The sequence below is a fragment of the Cherax quadricarinatus genome, chromosome 15 (genome assembly GCF_038502225.1).
Source record: "Cherax quadricarinatus isolate ZL_2023a chromosome 15, ASM3850222v1, whole genome shotgun sequence".
NCBI classification, from domain to species: Eukaryota; Metazoa; Arthropoda; class Malacostraca; order Decapoda; family Parastacidae; genus Cherax; species Cherax quadricarinatus.
In genome coordinates, this window is record NC_091306.1 from 46,335,714 (window position 1) to 46,360,750 (window position 25,037).

General features: G+C 39.4%; 1 protein-coding gene across 3 annotated transcripts in view; it reads left to right on the plus strand.

The window, feature by feature from the left end:
* Prosbeta3 (proteasome subunit beta type-3) overlaps positions 1-25,037 on the plus strand; it is a 63,463-nt gene that overhangs the window by 32,713 nt on the left and 5,713 nt on the right. For 2 of the 3 annotated variants that reach the window (XM_070085338.1, XM_070085339.1), the window contains 3 exons: positions 1,180-1,296; positions 7,872-7,981; positions 20,641-20,852. In XM_070085338.1, the coding sequence (XP_069941439.1) occupies positions 1,180-1,296; positions 7,872-7,981; positions 20,641-20,852 (439 nt within the window). The remainder of the gene's footprint in view (positions 1-1,179; positions 1,297-7,871; positions 7,982-20,640; positions 20,853-25,037) is intronic. The other variant, XM_070085340.1, reaches the window with a different exon arrangement.

Below are 25,037 nucleotides of genomic sequence, written 5' to 3' on the forward strand. Positions count from 1 at the left end.
AAAATGTTTTATTCTTTAGAGAAGCTGAAGAGTAAACAGATGACGTTACCATCCGCCTGCCAGTACAAATTCCAATACAGAGTCAAGAATGGGTTGACATTATTTATGCAATTATTACAATAATGCAGCAGTCTTTATAACAGTAAATCTTCTATTTTTTTGTGAATAAAAATTCCAAATGGTAAGCAAGAGTAATATAAGAGGGGCCTGTAGCCATGACTAATGAACAGAAAATGTTATTTTAGTGCAAGAAATGTCTGCATTGTTTATTCTGGACCCTATTTTGAAATTGGCGTCTGTTGAAATTTGTGTGAAATTGGCGAAATTGCCAATTTCTGACCACTTTATTGGGTATTTGAAATAAGTGAATGGGTGGTTTCTTGTACTCAGTTGACATACTAGAAGTAAATAAGTTTATTCAGGTATACACAAATACAGTTACATAGATTATCATACATAGCAGTGTATGTATAGAAAACCTAGGATAACCCAAAAAAGTCAAAGTGACTTACTTCCAGTACCTGGCTTGGGCTTGCCATATATGATTTTTGGTAAATAATTTTTTTTTTCTCGGTTGTTTGTTGGGCTATGTCATTGAAACTTGGGCAATGTATGATGGAAAGATGTTTCTTAACGTACAACAAAAATAAAAAAGACGGACAATAAATAAGGGAGTTCACTTCTCAGCCATTAGCCGCCTCTTTGCAGTATATTTTCGTATGGTTTTTATAGTTGTATTCTCATTTTTTTGGACTCGTTTGATAGAATGGAAGATATATTACAGAAATAGACATGATTTTGATTGCTTTCATGACGAAAAGTACCTTGAAATTGAGTTCAAAGTAGTGGAAATGTTCGATTTTTGCCAATGTTCAATGAACTTTGTGTAAGTCAAGTTGGTTAATTTTATTACGTGTATTCTAACCTAACCACTCTGTAATCCGGCAAACTCGGTAATCCGGCACACTACAAGTCCCAATGATGCCGGATTTGTGATGGAGGACCTGTACCAGTTACCTAGCTTGTAATCTGGCTAAAACTTGTGATTTTTCACTCCTGTTAAATTATCATAATTCTCAGTGATAATACTGTATGTATTTAAACTATGGTACATATGGCATTTGTATAACTTCATAAAATACAAAGAGGTAGCAAAGTTATCTTATTTTTCTTTTGCAGAGTATATTAAATTACAATGGTGGTTGTGTGGTTGCCATGAAGGGCAAGAATTGTGTAGCTATTGCCTGTGACCTTCGTTTTGGTGTCCAATCTCAGACTATCACCACTGATTTTGAGGTACAGTACTGTAATCCCTTAGAATATATTTCATTACACAGTGCACATGTAAATGATGTATGTATAGCATGTATACTACACTGTACTACACTGTGTTGTTCATTATGTAGATTAACACAATTTATATCTGATCATCAGGCTGAAAAACACACACAGTACTTTTACTATGCACATTTTTCAGACATTTGTCTTTTAAGAATTTTATAATGAATGTTTCCTGTACCTGTAACCATCCTCATGTATTCTTTCCACTTGTCAATACTGTACTACCATTGCTTCCTTTAATCACTTTTGTGTATGCATTATTAATTTTCTATTATTATTTGATATACATTTCATTAATTTTACTGTACAGGGTACTTTATATTCTCATTGTGAATTCTTGATAGTGTTCTGACAACAATTTTTTTTAAATATTTGTAACATCACTGGATTTTTTTTTTTAGCTTATTGAGCCACCATAAAGAACATAAAATTGATGTGATGCCTCATCATATGAGGAACTGAGAAGAAAATGAACTTGTCAAATGTCACACATGTGAAAAAATCACCTACAAACATTTGCAACATAGAGAAAACCAATAAAATTTCCAAATGTCATATTTGAGATCACCTACAAATGTCTGCAACATATTTGCAACAATATCTTGGTAACCAACCATACAGTTTTGATCAAACTGGTCTCATTTTAAAGACTAATATATAGTCTCGTATAGAAAATGCAATTTTTGCTCACTGGTGAGTTTGTCAATTTTATCCTCAGCACTTTATATGCAATGCATAATTTTACTGAATCTAAAGTTGCATTTTCTGCATAATATTCACACCACACATTGCCCTCAGACACGTCATCTCTACTGCCTCCAGCTTCCTCCTTGCTACAACATTCACAACCCTTATTTTACACCCATATAAGAGTGTTGGTACCACTGTGCTCTCATACATTCTCCTTTCTTCCTCCATTGATAACAGTTTTTGTCTCCACAGATACCTCAGTGCATCACCCACCTTCTTCCTTTCATTCAGTGATTTGCCTCATCTTTCATATACCCATCCACCAAGTCCACTCCCAAATATCTGAACACATTCACTGGTTCGGACATGTAGAGAGAATGGAGCGAAACAGAATGACTTCAAGAGTGTATAGGTCTGTAGTGGAAGGAAGGCGGGGTAGGGGTCGGCCTAGGAAAGGTTGGAGGGAGGGGGTAAAGGAGGTTTTGTGTGCGAGGGGCTTGGACTTCCAGCAGGCATGCGTGAGCGTGTTTGATAGGAGTGAATGGAGACAAATGATTTTTAATACTTGACGTGCTGTTGGAGTGTGAGCAAAGTAACATTTATGAAGAGATTCAGGGAAACCGGCAGGCCGGACTTGAGTCCTGGAGATGGGAAGTACAGTGCCTGCACTCTGAAGGAGGGGTGTTAATGTTGCAGTTTAAAAACTGTAGTGTAAAGCACCCTTCTGGCAAGACAGTGATGGAGTGAATGATGGTGAAAGTTTTTCTTTTTCGGGACACCCTGCCTTGGTGGGAATCGGCCAGTATGTTAATAATAATAAATTCACTTTCTCCGTTCTCTCTCCTAATCATTTATTACCTAACTTGTTTGTTAACCTCATCACCTTGAAGAGGGTTGGAATAGTTTTAAAAATGCAGTATTAGAATGTGGGGCAGAAGTTTGTGGTTATAGGAGGGTGGGTGCAGGAGGAAAGAGGAGTAATTGGTGGAATGAAGTAAAGGGTGTGATAAAAGAGAATAAGTTAGCTTATGAGAGGTTTTTACAAATCAGAAGTGTTATAAGAAGAGTAGAGTACAGTGGACCCCCGGTTAACAAACTTTTTTCATTCCAGTAGTATGTTCAGGTGCCAGTACTGACCGAATCTTTTCCCATAAGGAATATTGTGAAGTAGATTAGTCCATTTCAGACCCCCAAACATACACGTACAAATGCACTTACATAAATACACTTACATAATTGGTCGCATTTGGAGGTGATCGTTAAGCGGGGGTCCACTGTATATGGAGAGTAAAAGAAAGGTGAAGAGAGTGGTGAGAGAGTGCAAAAGGAGAGCAGATGATAGAGTGGGAGAGGCACCGTCAAGAAATTTTAATGAAAATAAGAAAAAATTTTGGAGTGAGTTAAACAAGTTAAGAAAGCCTAGAGAACAAATGGATTTGTCAGTTAAAAACAGAGTAGGGGAGTTAGAAGATGGGGAAATGGGGGTTTTGGGTAGATGGCGAGAATATTTTGAGGAACTTTTAAATGTCGACGAAGAAAGGGAAGCGGTAATTTCATGCACTGGCCAAGGAGGTATACCATCTTTTAGGAGTGAAGAGGAACAGGATGTGAGTGCGGGGGAGGTGCATGAGGCATTACGTAGAATGAAAGGGGGTAAAGCAGGTGGGACTGATTGGGATCATGACAGAAATGTTAAAAGCAGGGGGGGGATATAGTGTTGGAGTGGTTGGTGTTTTTGTTTAATAAATGTATGAAAGAAGGGAAGGTACCTAGGGATTGGCAGAGAGCATGTATAGTCCCTTTATATAAAGGGAAGGGGGACAAAAGAGATTGTAAAAATTATAGAGGAATAAGTTTACTGAGTATACCAGGAAAAGTGTACTGTAGGGTTATAATTGAAAGAATTAGAGGTAAGACAGAATGTAGGATTGCGGATGAGCAAGGAGGTTTCAGAGTGGGTAGGGGATGTGTAAATCAAGTGTTTACATTGAAGCATATATGTGAGCAGCATTTAGATAAAGGTAGGGAAGTTTTTATTGCATTTATGGATTTAGAAAAGGCATATGATAGAGTGGATAGGGGAGCAATGTGGCAGATGTTGCAAGTATGTGGAATAGGTGTTAAGTTACTAAATGCTGTAAAGATTTTTTATGAGGATTTGTGAAGCTCAAGTTAGGGTGTGTAGAAGAGAGGGAGTCTACTTCCCAGTAAAAGTAGGTCTTAGACAGGGATGTGTAATGTCACCATAGTTGTTTAATATATTTATAGATGGGGTTGTAAAAGAAGTAAATGCTAGGGTGTTCAGGAGAGGGGTGGGACTAAATTATGGGGAATTAAATACAAAATGGGAATTGACACAGTTGCTTTTTGCTGATGATACTGTGCTTATGGGAGATTCTAAAGAAAAATTGCAAAGGTTAGTGGATGAGTTTGGGAGTGTGTGTAAAGGTAGAAAGTTGAAAGTGAACATAGAAAAGAGTCAGATGATGAGGGTATCAAATGATTTAGATAAAGAAAATTTGGATATCAAATTGGGGAGGAGGAGTATAGAAGTGAATGTTTTCACATACTTGGGAGTTGATGTGTCGGCGGATGGATTTATGAAGGATGAGGTTAATCATAGAATTGATGAGGGAAAATAGGCGAGTGGTGCGTTGAGGGATATGTGGAGACAAAAAAACGTTATCTATGGAGGCAAAGAAGGGAATGTATGAAAGTATAGTAGTACCAACACTCTTATATGGGTGTGAAGCTTGGGTTGTGAATGCAGCAGCAAGGAGGCAGTTGGAGGCAGTGGAGATGTCCTGTCTAAGGGCAATGTGTGGTGTAAATATTATGCAGAAAATTCGGAGTGTGGAAATTAGGAGAAGGTGTGGAGTTAATAAAAGTATTAGTCAGAGGGCTGAAGTGGGGTTGTTGAGGTGGTTTGGTCATTTAGAGAGAATGGATCAAAGTAGAATGACATGGAGAGTGTATAAATCTGTAGAGGAAGGAAGGTGGGGTAGGGGTCGTCCTCGAAAAGGTTGGAAGGAAGGGGTAAGGGAGGTTTTGTGGGCGAGGACTTGGACTTCCAGCAGGCGTGCATGAGCATGTTCGATTGGAGTGAATGGAGACAAATGGTATTTGGGACCTGACGATCTGTTGGAGTTTGAGCAGGGTAATATTTAGTGAAGGGATTTAGGAAAACCAGTTATTTTTATATAGCCGGACTTGAGTCCTGGAAATGGGAAGTACAATGCCTGCACTCTTAACTAGGGGTTTGGGATATTAGCAGTTGGGAGGGATATGTTGTGTATCTTTATACATATATGCTTCTAAACTGTTGTGTTCTGAGCACCTCTGCAAAAACAGTGATTATGTGTGAGTGAGGTGAAAGTGTTGAATGATGATGAAAGTATTTTCTTTTTGGGGATTTTCTTTCTTTTTGGGTCACCCTGCCTCGGTGGGAGACGGCCGACTTGTTAAAAAAACAAAAAAATGCCCTCCCAAATTCATCCACCAACCATTGCAACCTCTTGTCATAATCTCCCAAAAGCAGTGTCACAAGCAAAAAACAACTGTTACAATCCCATTTTGTGTTAGATTCTTTATCTTTTAATCCCACACCTCATGCCAACACCCGAGCATTCACTTCTCTTACAACCCCACCTATAAATATATTGAACAGCTATGGTAATTTCACACATCCCTGTCTAAGGTCTACTTTTACTGTGAAATAATCTCCCTAATCCTACACACTTCTCTAACTTGAGCCTCACTGTACTTGTAAAAACTCTTTAACTGATTTCATTAACCTACCACCTATTCCATACACTTGCAGTATCTGCTACATTGCTTCAGTCTTTCATATGCTTTTTCTGAATTCGTGAAAGCAATGAAAACTTCCCTACCCTTATCTAAATATTATTCACTCATGGGCTTCATTGTATACACTTGGTCTACACATCCCTTACCCTTTCTAAAGCCTCCTTGTTCATCTGTGATCTTGCTCTCCATCTTACCCTTAATTCTTATATTAATAACTCTGTCATACACTATCTGGTATACTCATCAGGCTTATTCCCCTATAATTTTTATACAGGACAGTCCTATTTGGAAAAAAGTGTTTTTTTTTTCATTATCGAATGCATCTAAAACACATGATAAAATGTTTGCACTATCATATATTAAGTGCTCAATACAACTAGCCATCAAGAAAAACAGATAAATAAAAATAAACTAAATACACAGTACATACGATATGACTCGTGAAATCGTAATGGCACGATTGCAAACAAACCATACCACCGGTGGGGAGTGAACTCATGGCGAGTGAATTGTAAAATTCCAGGCCAGCACATAAGCCACTTGGCCAGCTGGTTACAGTAAGATTCATTTGAGGGGACGAGAGCTAGAGTTCATCATGGCCACGCTGGCGGGAGATTCATCTGTAAAAACTTGCATTTGTCGTCACAGTGGGGTCTGTGCTAACCTCTCTGTGGTGTATAGATATGCCTAGTTGGATGACTCTTCTTGTAGCCAGCTGGCCCAGTGGCTTACATGCTGTCCTGGAGTTTTACGACTCACTCGCCATGAGTTCAATCCCAGCCCATGGTATGGTTTGTTTACACACAATACTACTTATATTAATATGTGGCACTAGTTGCCCTTCCCTTATGGAGCTATGTGCGAAAGTGGTGGAAAAGCGGTAAAAGCACTGAACATAAAGAACAATGACTCGATTGAAAGCTGACAAAAATGTGGAACACCGAAAAGAGGATGATGAATACACAGTTACCTTCTGTATTCTCTTCTGTCCCACTTTCTGAGGTACCTTCCCCTCTTTCATACATTTATTGAACAAAAGTACCAGCCGTTCCAAATTCACTACAGCCTTTCCTCACTAAACTAGACTGAGTTCTGTTCCCGAGACCATGTCATTAAATGAATTCATTGTTGAGTGAGGATCATACTTTAATGGTAGTGAGTTTGTGTCAACCATTTTTTATATTGTTTTAGTATCACCTTTGCACCATTTATAACATTTCTGGTATATTTTTAAATGTTTATACAGTAGTGCACTGTATATTGAAATAAACAGAATAGAGGAAATCAGCTCTAATATACATTATTTAGGCATGAATACTGGTCAGAGAGCCCGTCGTAAGTGCGAGTCATTGGTGAACGAGCACATCGCTAAGTGACGAGAGGCCGTATTGTAAACCATTCACTATGTATAATAACTGTACTTATGTGTACATGTGAGAGAGATATAGACAGACAGAGATACAGACAGATAGACAGCCAGTGGTATAAAAAATGAAAGGATGTTGCACAGATGTTACACATGGGTTATTATTGAGGTTTTTTTATATTTCCTCAATCACTTGTGGCCACATCCATAACTTTGCTCTTACAAGGGGAGTGTTAATATGACATGGCATCAGTGAATCCTTGGTGTTTGCCACGATATTATCTCTATATGGCGCTCAATTTTACTGGTGCTCCCACAAGGTACTAAGTGGTTCAAGATTTTTTTAATACTGCGCACACTGTGTGTTAAGACCCTTTCTTTACTTGCCAGGCATCTCAGCCCAATCTTGCCAAATTTGGAGGCAGGAAAAATAAAACATAGATCTATGTTTGGAGCAGTAGCAGTGCAAACGTAGATCTACGTTTGGACAGTTTAGGGGATAAACTTCAACCGTACTATGATGCTCTTCTATATATTAGTGATAATCACATGTCTGCAATGATCAGTAATCTAGATACAGTTTACTCCCAAGCATTCCTGATTGCTGATTCTCTATTCTATATACAGTAATTTACTTTAATTAATCTTTGATGCTATTTTCGTACAGCGAGTGTTTGAGCTGGGTCCTCAGCTTTATATTGGCCTTCCTGGATTAGCTACAGACACCCAGACAGTTTATCAAAGACTTCAGTTTCGCATCAAGATGTATGAAATGAGGTAGGTGAATCAAAATTACAGTATTTTTTGCAATATACATTTGCTGTGGAATGTTTTTTTAGGAAAAAACATTTATACTTATTAGTTGTTTTTCACAGTGGTAGGATGACCCAAAATGGAAAACATACCACTATCATTTGCTCTTGAACTGCTTTTCCAAAATGGTACAGTTGACAAGATTCAGTGCTGACTCACTGTACTTAACCATCCCTGCCCAGCTTTTCAAAAGTGCATTTATTGTACATTCCAGCCTCTAGTAGTTTATGCAAGTCCATCTAGATGAGCTTTCAGTATTTTTGCTAATATTAAGATTAGGGCTCCTATAAGTTTATCCTTAGTCTGGCAAAAATAATTATTGCATGTGTAATTTTTCTGGGGAAGGAGAGAGATTAGGAACAAAATTGTTTTATGGGAGATAGAATTTATCATATAAATTCTGCGCCAAACCAATCGACGCGCGTGACTTGCCTCCACAACAACGTAAACAGTTCCAATAATACCAACACCTGAACAGTGTGCATTAAGTGTACATTAGCTTAGCTTAGGGACAGGCGTGTCTAAAAAAATTTTTATATTTTTTGTCCGATTTTGTTTATTTTAGGTGTACTTTCAGAAGCATATATTTAATGAACTGTGAGAAAGTTTCAATAAGATTGTCCAACAAACAAACGAGAAAAAATATTTACTGAGTATGACACTTGGCAGCATAACGGCATGTACTGGCACTGTGAGTGGCTCTGCGGACACTCCAGACTGATAAAACATGCCTAACCTGAATACCTGGTGTTGGAGATTAATGTAATATACAGTGGAGCCTCAAAAATCGAACTTAATCCATTCCAGGAGCTAGTTCTAAATTCGAAAAGTCTGAAATTCGAAGCAATATTTCCCATAAGAAATAATGGAAATACAATTAATCCATTCCAGAAACCCAAAAATATTCACACAAAAAATACATTTTATAGAGATTAATTACAGTTTTACATACAACAAATACTATAGTTTTTAATTATGTATAGTAATACATATAAAATAACATTTTTACTTACCTTTATTGAAGATATTGGCAGTTTGGAGGGATATGTTGTGTATCTTTATATGTGTATGCTTCTAGACTGTTGTATTCTGAGCACCTCTGCAAAAACAGTGATAATGTGCGAGTGTGGTGAAAGTGTTGAATGATGATGAAAGTATTTTCTTTTTGGGGATTTTCTTTCTTTTTTGGGTCACCCTGCCTCGGTGGGAGACGGCCGACTTGTTGAAAAAAAAAAAAATTATTGAAGATTGGTGATGGCATCTGGAAGATAGGGAGGAGGAGAGAGGGAGTTGGGGTTAGTGTTTGGAAGGAGAATCCCCCTCCATGAGGACTTCAGGTAAAGCCCTCTCTGGGGTTACTTCCCTTCTCTGTCTTTTAATGCCACTAGGACCAGCTTGAGAGTCACTGGACCCCTGTCTCACAAAATAACTGTCCACAGTCCTCTGTTTCTGGCACCTCTTTAACATTTCCCTAAAATGGGACATGGTTCTGTCACTGAACTTGTTGCAAAGATGGCTTGTTTCAGCTTGCTAAGGGTGGTACTTCTGCACAAACATTTGGACATCGTTCCACTTGGCACAAATCTCCTTAATCTTTGAAGAAGGCACCTCATCCACTCCCTCTTCCTCCTCCTCCTCCTCTGAAGCAAGTTCCTCAGCTGTGGTCTGATACTGCTCCAGATGAAGCTCTTGCAGCTCTTCAGTGGTTAGCTCTTCCCTGTGGTCCTCCACCAACTCTTCCACATCCTCACCACTCACCTCCAACCCCAGGGTGTTCCCCAATGCCACAATAGAGTCCACAACAGGCAGAGGGTGAGCTGGGTCAGGGTCAGCCTCAAACCCTTCAAAATCCCTCTCTTGGACCCAATCTGGCAACAATTGTCTCCAAGCAGAGTTCAAAGTCCTGGAAGTCACTCCCTCCCAAGCCTTACCTATAAGGCTTATGGAGTTGTAGATGTTGAAGTGATTCCTCCAGAACTCTCTTAGGGTCAACTTAGTGTCTGTGGTCACTTCAAAGCACTTTTCAAACACTGCTTTTGTGTAGAGTTTTTTGAAGTTAGAAATGACCTGCTGGTCCATGGGCTGGAGGAGAGGAGTGGTGTTAGGAGGCAAGAACTTCACTTTTATAAAACTGAAGTCCTTAGACAAGAGGTCTAATAAGTTTGGAGGATGAGCAGGAGCATTGTCCATTAACAGGAGGCACTTGAGTGGCAATTTCTTTTCCTGGAGGTATTTTTTCACACTGGGGCCAAACACTTCATAGACCCACGCTGTATAGCCCTTGTGGCTTAGCGCTTCTTTTTTTATTATAATAATTCATAGACTCACTCTTTGAAAATTTGTCTTGTGACCCATGCCTTATGATTAGCTTTCCACAAGACATAACTTGTTCTTAAAGACATTGTTTTTCTTAAACACTCTGGGATTTTCTGAATGATACACAAGTAAAGGCTTCACTTTAAAATCACCACTAGCATTTGCACAATAAAAGAGTAAGCCTGTCTTTCATAGGCTTGTGTCCTGGCAGTGCCTTTTCCTCCTGTGTGATGAAGGTCCTTTTTGGCATTTTCTTCCAAAGCAAGCCTGTTTTGTCACAATTAAACACTTGTTCAGGTTTGAATTCTTCACTGTCTATGTACCCCTTAAACTCCTGTACAAACTTCTCAGCTGCCCGTTTGTCAGAACTGGCTGCCTCACCATGTCTTACAACATTGTGTATGCCACTACGCTTCTTAAATCTGTCAAACCAGCCTCTGCTGGCCTTAAATTCACTGTCAGCACTGGTTCCAGGAGTTTTCTGTACCAGATCGGCATGCAACTTCCTTGCCTTTTCCCAAATAATCGTCTCTGAAACACTATCGCCTGCAAACTCTTTATCCTTGATCCACACCAGCAACAACTTCTCAACCTCTTCAACTATTTGTGGTCTTTTTTTGGTTAGCATATTAACACCTTTTGCAACATCAGCTTCCTTGATTTGTTCTTTCTTTGCCAGGATAGAACCGATGGTTGACTTGTTTTTCCCATACATCCTGGCAAGCTCAACAAGTCTCACACCACTCTCATACTTCTGTATTATTTCCTTCTTCACATCTATGGTGTTTCTCACTTTCTTTACCACAGGGGTACCACTAGCAAGTTTCTTTGTACCCATGGTAGCTTATTTCACAGTCCCACAAGCACTAAACACAATGAAATAATTGTAAAATGTGTGAATGAGAGCGCTGGTTAGTGTTCACTCAAGCATAAACAAAGCTAGACTGCTCATGGCGCCTGCGCGGGGACGCGGACAGAGCGGGCCGGCAGACAGGTCCTGTACCCGGCGGTCCGAAATTAGGGGCGCGTTCGATAATAGGGATACAGTTTGTCCGAAAAAATGGTCTTATTTTCGAAACATTCGATATGTGATACGCACGCACGCACGCACGCACGCACGCACGCACGCACGCACGCACGCACGCACGCGCGCACACACACACACACACACACACACACACACACACACACACACACACACACACACACACACACACACACACACACACACACACACACACACACACACACATAAAATACTGCGCGGAATAGACAAGGTGGACAAAGACGGGATGTTCCAGAGAAGGGACACAGACACAAGAGGTTGCAATTGGAAGTTGAAGACTCGGATGAATCAAAGGGATGTTAGGAAGTATTTCTTCAGTCATAGAGTAGTCAGGCCGTGGAATAGCCTAGAAAGTGACGTAGTGGAGGCGGGAACCATACATAGTTTTAAGGCAAGGTATGATAAAGCTCATGGGGCAGGGAGAGAGAGGACCAAGTAGCAATCAGCGAAGAGGCGGGGCCAGGAGCTATGAATCGACCCCTGCAACCACAAATAGGTGAGTACACACACACACACACACACACACACACACACACACACACACACACACACACACAAAAATATTTTTTGAGATACATATTCCAAATGGCTGCACACTAGATATTCAAATTCACTTCGTTTTATGTTCCCTGTGAAAATCATTTCAGTATAATAATTAACCCTTTCGGGGTTTCGGCCGTACTAGTACGGCTTACGAACCAGGGTTTTTGATGTACTAGTACGCATAAATTCTAACACCTTCAAATCTAGCGAGAGAAAGCTGGTAGGCCTACATATGAAAGAATGGGTCTATGTGGTCATTGTTCGCAGTATAAAAAAAATCCTGCAGCACACAGTGCGTAATGAGAAAAAAAAACTGTGTTTTTGGTTTAAAACAGTGACTTTGCACTGTATTTTCGTATGGTATTTATTGTTGTATTCTAGTTTTCCTGGTCTCATTGTATAGAATGGAAGACATATTACAGAAATTGAGATGATTTTGACTGATTTTACAATGAAAAGTACCTTGAAATTGAGCTCCAAGTAGCAGAAATGTGAGATTTTCACCAAAGTTCAAAAGTAAACAAATCATGCTAAGCGTCCAATACACGTCAACTGGTGAGTCTAATATTCTTTCACAAGTGTTCCGATATTATTTATACCATTTCTACACTAATGCAGTAGTCTGCATAACAGTAAATCTTATTTTTTTTTTTTTTGTGAGAATAAAAAATCAAAGTGGAAAGCAAAAGAAATGTAAGAGGGGCCTGGGGACATGACTAATGAACAGAGGAAGTTATTTTAGTCCCAGGAATGTCTTTCTTTTTTATTCTGGACCCTATTTGGAAATTGGCATCTTTTGAAATTTGTGTGAAATTGGCAAAATTGCTAAATTCTGACCACTTTTTTGGATAGTTGAAATCGGTAAATGGGTGGTTTCTTGTACTCATTCGATAGAAAAAGCAGAGTTCTAGCGAAATAGTTATGATTTTTGCCAACTAGTACACAGGAATTGGCCAAAACTAGGGCTCAAAGTGGGCAAAATCGCCAATGCTTAAACATCGTCGAGACCGCTAACTTCGCGAGAGCATAATTCCGTAAGTTTTCCATCAAATTTCATACTTTTGGTGTCATTATGATTGGGAAAAGATTCTCTATATTTTCATAAGAAAAAATATTTTTTTTTTTTTTTAAATTTTGGCAACCCTGAGAACAAGTCTCTGAGAGGGTTAATAATGGCACTACCACAAGAAATAGGCCAAAATCTTACTTCCGAGATATTGAGATAAACACATGCACACCTGATTATGTAAAAATGAAAAAAATCACGAAAATCGTGCTACTTTTGGCTTTTTCTATGCAATATAAGTGATTTCTTATAATTTCCACTGTATATTACACCATTTTCTCTAGTAACAGACCAGAGAAAGGGAGAATGTAATTTATTAGTGATGGTCAGGTACTCGAGTACATCGCTGGCCACTGTACTTCTCACCTTCAAAAAACTAGTCTGGCTAACTGGTTTTCTTGAATCCCTTCAAACTTCTATCTTTCAACACACCGGATGTATCCCATCGAGGCGGGGTGGCCCAAAAGGAAAAGCGAAAGTTTCTCCTTTTACATTTAGTAATATATACAGGAGAAGGGGTTACTAGCCCGTTGCTCCTGGCAGAGGAAGAATTCTGTTCCACTTCCCCATGGAGATAAGAGGAAATAAACAACAAGAACAAGAACTAGTAAGAAAATAGAAGAAAACCCAGAGGGGTGTGTATATATATGCTTGTACATGCATGTGTAGTGTGACCTAAGTGTAAGTAGAAGTAACAAGATGTACCTGAAGTCTTGGATGTTTATGAGACAGAAAAAAAGACACCAGTAATCCTACCATCATGTAAAACAATTACGGTAGTACCTCCTTGGGCGGTTGCTGTCTACCAACCTTCTACCTAGACTCAGTAAACTTATTCCCCTATAATTTTTACAATCTCTTTTGTCTCCTTCCCTTTATACAGTGGACCCCCGGTTCGCGATATTAATCCGTTCCTGAGAGCTCATCGTAAACCAAAATTATCGGAAAGCGAATAAATTTTTCCCATAAATAATGGAAATCAAATTAATCCGTGCAAGACACCCAAAAGTATGAAAAAAAAAACTTTTATCACATGAAATATTAAGTTTAATGCAATAGAATAATTACAATAACAACAATAACAATAGAATAATAACAATAGAATAATTGACACTTACCTTTAACCCTTTGACTGTTTCAGGCCCCTCTCTGAAACTGTCATTCTATGTCGCCAAATATTCGAAAAAAAAAATTATTTTTTCTTATGAAAATGTTAGGAATACTTTTACTAGTGTTTTAAGCCTAAAAAAATTTTTTGCCATCAGTACTTACCGAGATATAGAGCCGCAAAGTTTGCAGAAATTGACGTGCGTATGGCAAGAGCGACGACTGCCGCCCACCCGGTATTCTTTTATTTACTCTAATTCAAAGGTTTCTTGCATTTTTCAATATTTTTCTTTTCCAGGTAACTTATGTGGCCTGTGAGACCAATGTAAGGTGCATTGTTCAAATATACACTCATTATTTACAACACAATAACAGAACAAACTTTATCACTATTAGTTTGTGTATACACTTTGTTTACACAAACAAACAATACAAAACAATGTTTATTACTATTGTTCCATAATATATATACATATGTACAGTCACTAAACACGTTCCTAGAACTGCTGCAGCTTGTGGAACTCTTTGAAACATGGGTATATGCAGAGGGGCACTTCACACTCCTCACACATAAAACGAGTGTCTCTGCGTGTTTGTGGGCATTTTGTGGTATGCATACATACATAACACCTCTTCTGAGCATTTTTCTTGGCAGTAGTAGGAGGCAGTTGTATGGGGTAGTGATCACCAGGCCTCATACGAGATGACGTCTGTGGGCGCTGGTCTATTGCAGGAGTTGCTCCTTGGTACTTTGCAATTATTTGTCTGATTACTGACAGGGAAAATTCACCATATTTTGGTGTTTTGTTGGTCTTCAACTTGTATATGTTATAAGCATTTAGCATAGAGATATCAACAAGATGGAAAAAAAGTTTGATATACCACTTATAACTCTTGCGTACACAGTCTGCAAACCCAATCTGCATGTCACATTTGTCCACTAAGCGCATATTGAGGTTGTAGTCCATGACAGCTGCAGGCTTTAGAATGGGTTCATTGGTCTCTCTGTTGTCCCTGCCACTGGGTACCATTTCGTTTGTGTGAACTGATGTCAACAATGTGACATCACGTTTGTCATGCCACCGAAATGCCATGATGTCATTGGCAGCAAAGGCTTGCACCTCACCTCTGCGAGTGCCAGCGTCGAACCTTGGCATATGTTTGCGATTACCACGCACTGTGCCACACACGTCTGTCAAGTTCACTCGCAAGAAATCACTGAGTAAGGGGCTTGTGTACCAGTTATCAGTAAATAACATATGCCCCTTACCAAGATATGGTTCCATCATTGTTCGAACCACAACACCAGAGATACCCAATAACTTCATGGTATCTCTCAAAGTATTACTGCCAGTGTACACAATAATATCTAAAACAAGACCACTTCTGCAATCACACAGTACAAGTAGCTTTATACCAAAGCGTTTCCTCTTGCTTGGTATATATTGCTTGAATGAGAGTCTTCCTTTGAATAAAATCAAGGACTCATCAATAACAAGCTTCCTGAAGGGATAAAAATACGTGCAGCACTTTTGTTTCAGGTACATAAACACATTTCTTATCTTATATAACCTGTCGCTTCTGTCAGGCCTGGTTTTGTCTGAAAAGTGTAACATACGTAACAGTATCAGGAAACTATTGACACCTATAATGTCACTAAAACCTGGAGTTGAAATCAGGCGATCTGTTGTCCAGTATGTGGTGACAGTGTGCTTATACACATGTGGCATAAACATTATTGTGGCAAAAAACAGGTACATCTCTGCCACAGTTGTCTCCTTCCACTTGTGTAGCCGTGATTTTGGTGAGAGAATTGTATTTGCCATGGTGTAATCACAGTATGTATTTGTTTCCCTGACAATGATGTCCATCAGGGGTTCATCGAAAAATAACTCAAAGCAGTCCAGTTCACTGGCATTGTTCCCAAGTGGACAAGATGGCTTTATTCCACTTTGTGTTTCATCAAAGTCATGGGGACTGGGAACAAACTCGTCACCGTCCTGCCAATCCCAGATGCGGTCTGCTGGTGGGGTCTGGATATTGTACTGTGGTTGTGGCTGTGCAGGTTGTGGCAGTGTGGGGTAGGGTGAGGCTGGTTGTTCTGCTGAGTCAGCCGCGTGGGTAGTAGCGTGGCCCGGTGATGGTGCCACATGGGCCGTGCCACCCTCACTATCACCACCACTGCCTCCTCCCTCACTGTCACCATTCATACCCATCGTTACAATATCGTCATCTTCACTATCAGGTCGTGGTGTAGGGCCACGGGATGTGCTCCCAGAGTTTCTCCTTCCCCTTGGAACAACATATGAAACACTACCAGACCGCATACTACGTCGTACATACTGGCACTTCACTGGGGAATATTCACTCTCACTGTCACTAGAACTGCTTTCAATGACCTTGAAATCACTATCGCTATCACTATCACTGCTATCATCAGGGTGTTGTACACGACCAAATAGTTTCCTCTTTCGTCCTGGTACAGGCGAACGTGAACGTGAACAAGCCGGCACAGCACCAGAGGTCGAAGGTTGTGGGTCATCTGGGTTTTCGTCACTATTTACGTTATCCTGGGCACTTTTTTCGGTAACACTCACTTGAAAACCCTTGAATTCACTGTCACTGACATTTTCATCGCTGTTAGAGCTATCACTTGGGAACAAAAGACCTCCAATCCGCCGAGGAGTGAGGAACTTCTTACCAAGAGGCATGGTGAAAATGGACTGACAACATGGCGTTCCCACAATGCACCGCTGGGTCCCAGATTTTTTTCACAGGGTGCACACCGACCACTGAGACCCATTCTCTCCCGTGTAGGCCTACCAGGCCTTTGGCGCTCGATTTGAAGCCGCTAGAATTTGTGCGTATAAATACGTCAGAAACATTGGCTCGTAAGACGTATTTATACGTCGGAAACAGTCAAAGGGTTAATGAAGATCTGGTGATGATTGATGGGATGGGAAGAGGGGAGAGTGTTGAACCTATTGTTTAGAAGGGGAATCCCCCTCCATTAGGACTTGAGGTAGCAAGTCCTAATGAGTAATGTAGGTCCTGCTTGGCAATTTCTTCCAAAACAGGCCTGTTTTGTCACAATTAAATACTTGTTCAGGTTTCAATCCTTCAGCCTCTATGTACTCCTTGAATTCATGCACATATTTTTCAGCCGCTTTGTGGTCTGAACTGGTAGCCTCACCATGCCTAATCACACTATGTATACCACTACGATTCTTAAATTTTTCAAACCAACTTTTGCTGGCCTTAAATTCACTCATCACCACTAGTTGCAGGCAATTTCTTTACCAAATCGTCATGCAACTGCCTAGCCTTTTCACAAATGATCGTTTGAAAGATGTTATCTCCTGCTATCTGTTTTTCATTTATCCACACCAATAACAGTCTCTCAACATTTTCTAACACTTGCGGTCGTTGTTTCGTAATCACAGTTGCACCTTTTGCAAGAACAGCTTCCTTGATTGCCATTTTCCTGCTCACCATAGTAGAGATGACCAGCTCCGACACACCCACTCCACTTTCTTACTTTGCAATTATCTCTTTCTTCATTTCAATAGTCATTAGCACCCGTTGTCTCGAAGGGTTGGCACTAGAAGCTTTCTTGGGGCCCATGGTGACTTATTTTGCAGAAACAAGCACCAAAAACAGTGATAATATGGATAATATGGAATGTACCGAATGTATCCTTAGATGCGTGCACACTGGCACACATGGTTCAGTTCAGGCCACACGTGCACACGTCTCGTACGAATCGTATCGCATACCGGGTTTTGTAACGGGAACCGAGGCAAATTTTCTGCGATATAATGCATCGGTTATCGGATTTATCGGATACCGATAACATCGCGAACCAGGGGTCCACTGTATAAAGGAACTATACACACACTGCCAATTACTAGATACCTTCCCCTCTTTCATACATTTATTAAACCTGAGTCCTGGAAATGGGAAGTACAATGCCTGCACTTTAAAGGAGGGGTTTGGGATATTGGCAGTTTGGATGGATATGTTGTGTATCTTTATATGTGTATGCTTCTAAACTGTTGTATTCTGAGCACCTCTGCAAAAACAGTGATTATGGGGATTTTCTTTCTTTTTTGGGCAACCCTGCCTCGGTGGGAGATGGCCAACTTGTTAAAAAAAAAAAGCACTCCAAAATTACATCCCCCTCTGCTTTTAACTTATAAGGGTCCAGACCCCTGATCTGAAAATTACTCTCACAGTCCATTAATTTTGCAAAAAAAAAAAAATTTTTTTCTTATGAAATGATCATTTTTTTTCCATAGATAATGAAACCAAAAGTATGAAATTTGATGGAAAACCTAGGGAATTACGCTTTTGCAAAGTTAGAGGTCTCGCTATTTACGCATTGTCGATTTTACCTACTGTATGTCCTATTTTAGGCAAATTCCATTGTTCCAGTCGATCATACATACTCTTAGCTACTTCGCTAGTATGTTTTCCACTCTATCTATTGAGTACAAGAAACTACCCATTGAACTATTTTAACTACCGAAAAAAGTTATCAGAAATCAGTAATTAGGCCAGTTTCACTCAAAATTAAAAAAAAATTCCAATTTAAAAATAGGGTACAGAATAAGCAGTGTAGATATTCCTGGCACTAAAACAATATTTTCTCTGTTCATTAGTTATGTCCCCAGGCCTCCCCTATATTGCACTTACTTTTCATTTAGAATTTTTATTCACACAAAAATAGAAGATCTACTGTTATGCAGACTACTGCATTATTGTAATAATTGTATAAAACCTGCCAGCTCATTTGTGAATGTGTATTGGACCGATTAGTTGGACGTGTATTAGACGAGTGACGTAATTTGTATCCTCTTGAATATCGGCAAAATCAGTCATTTCCACTACTTTGAGCTCAATTTCAAGCTACTTCCATCATCTCTTATTTCTGTAATATATCTTCCATTCTGTCAAATGATACCAAGAAACCAAGAATACAACCATAAAAACCATACGAAAATACACCGCAAAGTCACTATTTTAAACTAAATACACAGTCAGTTTTCTTACCATCTTGCACTGTGTGGGGCAGGATTTTTTATATGGTGCACACTCACTGCATAGACCCATTCTCTCATATCTAGGCCCAAATTTACTTCTCACTCTTTAACTGAGTGAGATGATCTAATCCTGTAGTTCGATATATAGTATTCGTCATGTATGTAATGTCACCCTGGATGATTAATATATTTATAGATTGGGTTGTAAAAGAAATAAATGCTAGGGTGTTTGGGAGAGGGGTGGGATTAAATTATGGGGAATCAAATACAAAATGGGAATTGACACTGTTACTTTTTTGCTGATGATACTGTGCTTATGGGAGATTCTAGAGAGAAATTGCAAAGGTTGGTGGAAGAGTTTGGGAGAGTGTGTAAAGGTAGAAAGTTGAGAGTGAAGATAGAAAAGAGTAAGGTGATGAGGGTATCAAATGATTTAGAAAAAGAAAAATTGGATATCAAATTGGAGAGGAGTAGTATGGAAGAAGTGAATGTTTTCAGATATTTGGGAGTTGACGTGTCAGCGGAAGGATTTATGAAGGATGAGGTTAATCATAGAATTGATGAACGAAAAAAGGCAAGTGGTGCGTTGAGGTATATGTGGAGACAAATAAATGTTATCTATGGAGGCAAGGAAGGGAATGTATGAAAGTACAGTGGTACCAACACACTTATATGGGTGTGAAGCTGGGGTTGTAATTGCTTCAGCTAGGAGACGGTTGGAGGCAGTGGAAATGTCCTCTCTAAGGGCAATGTGTGGTGTAAATATTATGAAGAAAATTCGGAGTGTGGAAATTAGGAGAAGGCGTAGAGTTAATAAAAGTATTAGTCAGAGGGCTGAAGAGGGGTTGTTGAGGTGGTTTGGTCATTTAGAGAGAATGGATCAAAGTAGAATGACATAGAGAGAGTATAAATCTGTAGGGGTAGGAAGGCGGGGTAGGGGTCGTCCTCGAAAAGGTTGGAGGAAGGGGGTAAAGGAGGTTTTGTGGGCGAGGGGCTTGGACTTCCAGCAAGCATGCATGAGCGTATTAGATAGGAGTGAATGGAGACGAATGGTATTTGGGAGCTGACAAGTTGTTGGAGTGTGAGCAGGGTAATATTTAGTGGAGGGATTCAGGGAAACCGGTTATTTTTATATAGCCAGACTTGAGTCCTGGAAATGGGAAGTACAATGTCTGCATTTAAAGGAGGGGTTTGGGATATTGGCAGTTTGGAGGGATATGTTGTGTATCTTTATATGTATATGCCTCTAAGCTGTTGTATTCTGAGTACCTCTGGAAAAACAATGATTATGTGTGAGTGAGGCAAAAGTGTTGAATGATGATGAAAGTATTTTCTTTTTGGGGATTTTCTTTCTTTTTGGCTCATCCTGCCTCGGTGGAAGATGGCCGACTTGTTAAAAAAAAAAAAATTGTGTATGCATTCTGTATAGGTGCTTTTTTAATAATCCATTCTAGATTTAAATGTTCTTTATTTCTTTTATCAGAGAGGGACGCCGCATGAAGCCTCAGACCTTGATGGCCATGGCCCAAAATCTGTTATATGAGAGAAGGTTTGGGCCATACTTTGTGGAACCAGTTATTGCAGGACTGCATCCTAGCACCAAAGAACCATACATCTGTGCTCTTGATTTGATTGGTTGCCCTTGTGAACCTGCAGACTTCGTGGTGTCAGGAACTTGTTCCGAGTCTCTCTATGGTATGTATGTTGTCATTAACATATCAGTCCTATTAACTTTTTATAACTTATGGGAAATCTATATCTTTAGAATCTTTGATAAAGCTCTTGCATGAAGTGCTAATATATGACATACAGGTGGAAGGTAGGTATAAATTTTATGCCAAATGATGTATCAGTATTAGAACCCAGTAAGGTTATGGTAAAAACAATTTTTGCCTTAACTCTTTGAAGATTGGGACCCCCTGCTCTCAAACTTATTCTCAGGGTCAGAAAGTTTAGAAAAAAAAAATGGTATAGATTCTTTTTCCGAAGGTAATTACTATGGAGCATTAACTACCTTAATTATGCAGCATTAACTGCCTTAACTATACAATATAACTACCTTAATTATGCAACATTCATTACATTAACTACCAGATTTGATAAAAAACTGACGAAATTATGCTTTTGCGAATTTTGCTGTCAGCAATATTTATGCATTGGCGATTTTGCTCACCTTGAGTTTGATTTTAGGGCATTTACATTATTCTAATTGACCAACATCTTAGCAATTTCATTAGTATGCCTTCCATTCTATCGATTGAGTACAATAAACCACCTGTACAACTGTTTCAACTATCCAATAAAATCATCAGTCATTGATAATTTGGCCAATTTCACACAAAATTCAAGACATGCCAATTTCAAAATAAGGTCCAAACAAGGCAGGCATTCCTGGTGCTAAAATACCTTTTCCTCTTTTTATTAATTACGTCCGAAGGCTCTCCAATATTACACATAAATTCCATTTAGAACCTTTATTAACACTAAAAAATAGAAAATTTACTATTTTTTTTTTTTCAACAAGTCGGCCGTCTCCCACCGAGGCAGGGTGACCCAAAAAAGAAAGAAAATCCCCAAAAAGAAAATATTTTCATCATTCAACACTTTCACCACACTCGCACATTATCACTGTTTTTGCAGAGGTGCTCAGAATACAACAGTTTAGAAGCATACACATATAAAGATACACAATATATCCCTCCAAACTGCCAATATCCCAAACCCCTCCTTTAAAGTGCAGGCATTGTACTTCCCATTTCCAGGACTCAAGTCCGACTATATGAAAATAACCGGTTACCCTGAATCCCTTCACTAAATATTACCCTGCTCACACTCCAACAGATTGTCAGGTGACAAGTACCATTCGTCTCCATTCACTCCTATCTAACACGCTCACGCACGCTTGCTGGAAGTCCAAGCCCCTTGCCCACAAAACCTCCTTTACCCCCTCTCTCCAACCCTTTCGAGGACGACCCCTACCCCGCCTTCCTTCCCCTATAGATTTATATGCTTTCCATGTCATTCTACTTTGATCCATTCTCTCTAAATGACCAAACCACCTTAGCAACCCCTCTTCTGCCCTCTGACTAATACTTTTATTAACTCCACACCTTTTCCTAATTTCCACACTCCGAATTTTCTGCATAATATTTACACCACACATTGCCCTTAAACAGGACATCTCCACTGCCTTCAACCGTCTCCTCGTTGCTGCATTTACCACCCAAGCTTCACACCCATGTAAGAGTGTTGGTACTACTATACTTTCATACATTCCCTTCTTTGCCTCCATAGATAACGTTTTTTGACTCCACATATACCTCAACGCACCACTCACCTTTTTTCCCTCATCAATTCTATGATTAACCTCATCCTTCATAAATCCATCCGCCAACACGTCAACTCCCAAGTATCTGAAAACATTCACTTCTTCCATACTCCTCCTCCCCAATTTGATATCCAATTTTTCTTTATCTAAATCATTTGACACCCTCATCACCTTACTCTTTTCTATGTTCACTTTCAACTTTCTACCTTTACACACATTCCCAAACTCATCCACTAACCTTTGCAGTTTTTCTTTAGAATCTCCCATAAGCACAGTATCATCAGCAAAAAGTAACTGTGTCAATTCCCATTTTGAATTTGATTCCCCAAAATTTAATCCCACCCCTCTCCCGAACACCCTAGCATTTACTTCCTTTACAACCCCATCTATAAATATATTAAACAACCATGGTGACATTACACATCGCTGTCTAAGACCTACTTTTACCGGGAAGTAGTCTCCCTCTCTTCTACACACCCTAACCTGAGCCTCACTATCCTCATAAAAACCCTTTACAGCATTTAATAACTTACCACCTATTCCATATACTTGCAACATCTGCCACATTGCTCCTCTATCCACTCTATCATATGCCTTTTCTAAATCCATAAATGCAATATAAACTTCCCTACCTTTATCTAAATACTGTTCACATATATGCTTCAATGTAAACACTTGATCTACACATCCCCTACCCACTCTGAAACTCCTTGCTCATCTGCAATCCTACATTCTGTCTTACCTCTAATTCTTTCAATTATAACACTTTTCCTGGTATACTCAGTAAACCTCTATAATTTTTACAGTCTCTTTTGTCCCCTTTCCCTTTATATAAAGGGACTATACATGCTCTCCGCCAATCCCTAGGTACCTTCCCCTCTTTCATACATTTATTAAACTAAAGTACCAACCACTCCAACACTATATCCCTCCTGCTTTTAACATTTCTGTCATTATCCCATCAGTTCCAGCTGCTTTACCCCCTTTTATTTTACGTAATGCCTCACATACCTCCCCCACACTTACATTCTGCTCTTCTTCACTCCTAAAAGATGGTATACCTCCCTGACCAGTGCATGAAATTACTGCCTCTGTTTCTTCCTTAACATTTAAAAGTTCCTCGAAATATTCTCGCCATCTACCTAATACCTCCATCTCCCCATCTACTAACTCCCCTACTCTGTTTTTAACTGACAAATCCATTTGTTCTCTAGGCTTTCTTAACTTGTTTAACTCACTCCAAAATTTTTTCTTATTTTCATTAAAATTTCTTGACAGTGCCTCTCCCACTCTATCATCTGCTCTCCTTTTGCACTCTCTCACCACTCTCTTTACCTTTCTTTTACTCTCCATATACTCTGCTCTTCTTATAACACTTCTGCTTTGTAAAAACCTCTCATAAGCTACCTTTTTCTCTTTTATCACACCCTTTACTTCATCATTCCACCAGTCACTCCTCTTTCCTCCTGCCCCCACCCTCCTATAACCACAAACTTCTGCCCCACATTCTAATACTGCATTTTTAAAACTATTCCAACCCTCTTCAACCCCCCCACTACTCATCTTTGCACTAGCCCACCTTTCTGCCAATAGTCGCTTATATCTCACCCGAACTTCCTCCTCCCTTAGTTTATACACTTTCACCTCCCTCTTACTTGTTGTTGCCACCTTCCTCTTTTCCCATCTACCTCTTACTCTAACTGTAGCTACAACTAAATAATGATCCGATATATCAGTTGCCCCTCTATAAACATGTACATCCTGGAGCCTACCCATCAACCTTTTATCCACTAATACATAATCTAATAAACTACTTTCATTACGTGCTACATCATACCTTGTATATTTATTTATCCTCTTTTTCATAAAATATGTATTACTTATTACCAAATCTCTTTCTACACATAGCTCAATTAAGGCTCCCCATTTACATTTACCCCTGGCACCCCAAATTTACCTACTACTCCCTCCATAACATTTTTACCCACTTTAGCATTGAAATCCCCAACCACCATTACTCTCACACTTGATTGAAAACTCCCCACGCATTCACTCAACATTTCCCAAAATCTCTCTCTCTCCTCTACACTTCTCTCTTCTCCAGGTGCATACACGCTTATTATAACCCACTTTTCACATCCAATCTTCATTTTACTCCACATAATCCTTGAATTAATACATTCATAGTCCCTCTTTACCTGCCATAGCTTATCCTTCAACATTATTGCTACTCCTTCTTTAGCTCTAACTCTATTTGAAACCCCTGACCTAATCCCATTTATTCCTCTTCACTGAAACTCTCCCACCCCCTTCAGCTTTGTTTCACTTAAAGCCAGGACATCCAGCTTCTTCTCATTCATAACATCCACAATCATCTCTTTCTTATCATCTGCACAACATCCACGCACATTCAGACTTCCCACTTTGACAATTTTCTTCTTATTCTTTTTAGTAATCTTTACAGGAAAATGGGTTACTAGCCCATTGTTCCCGGCATTTTAGTTGACTTTTACTATTATGCTGACTAATGCATTATTGTAATAATTATATAT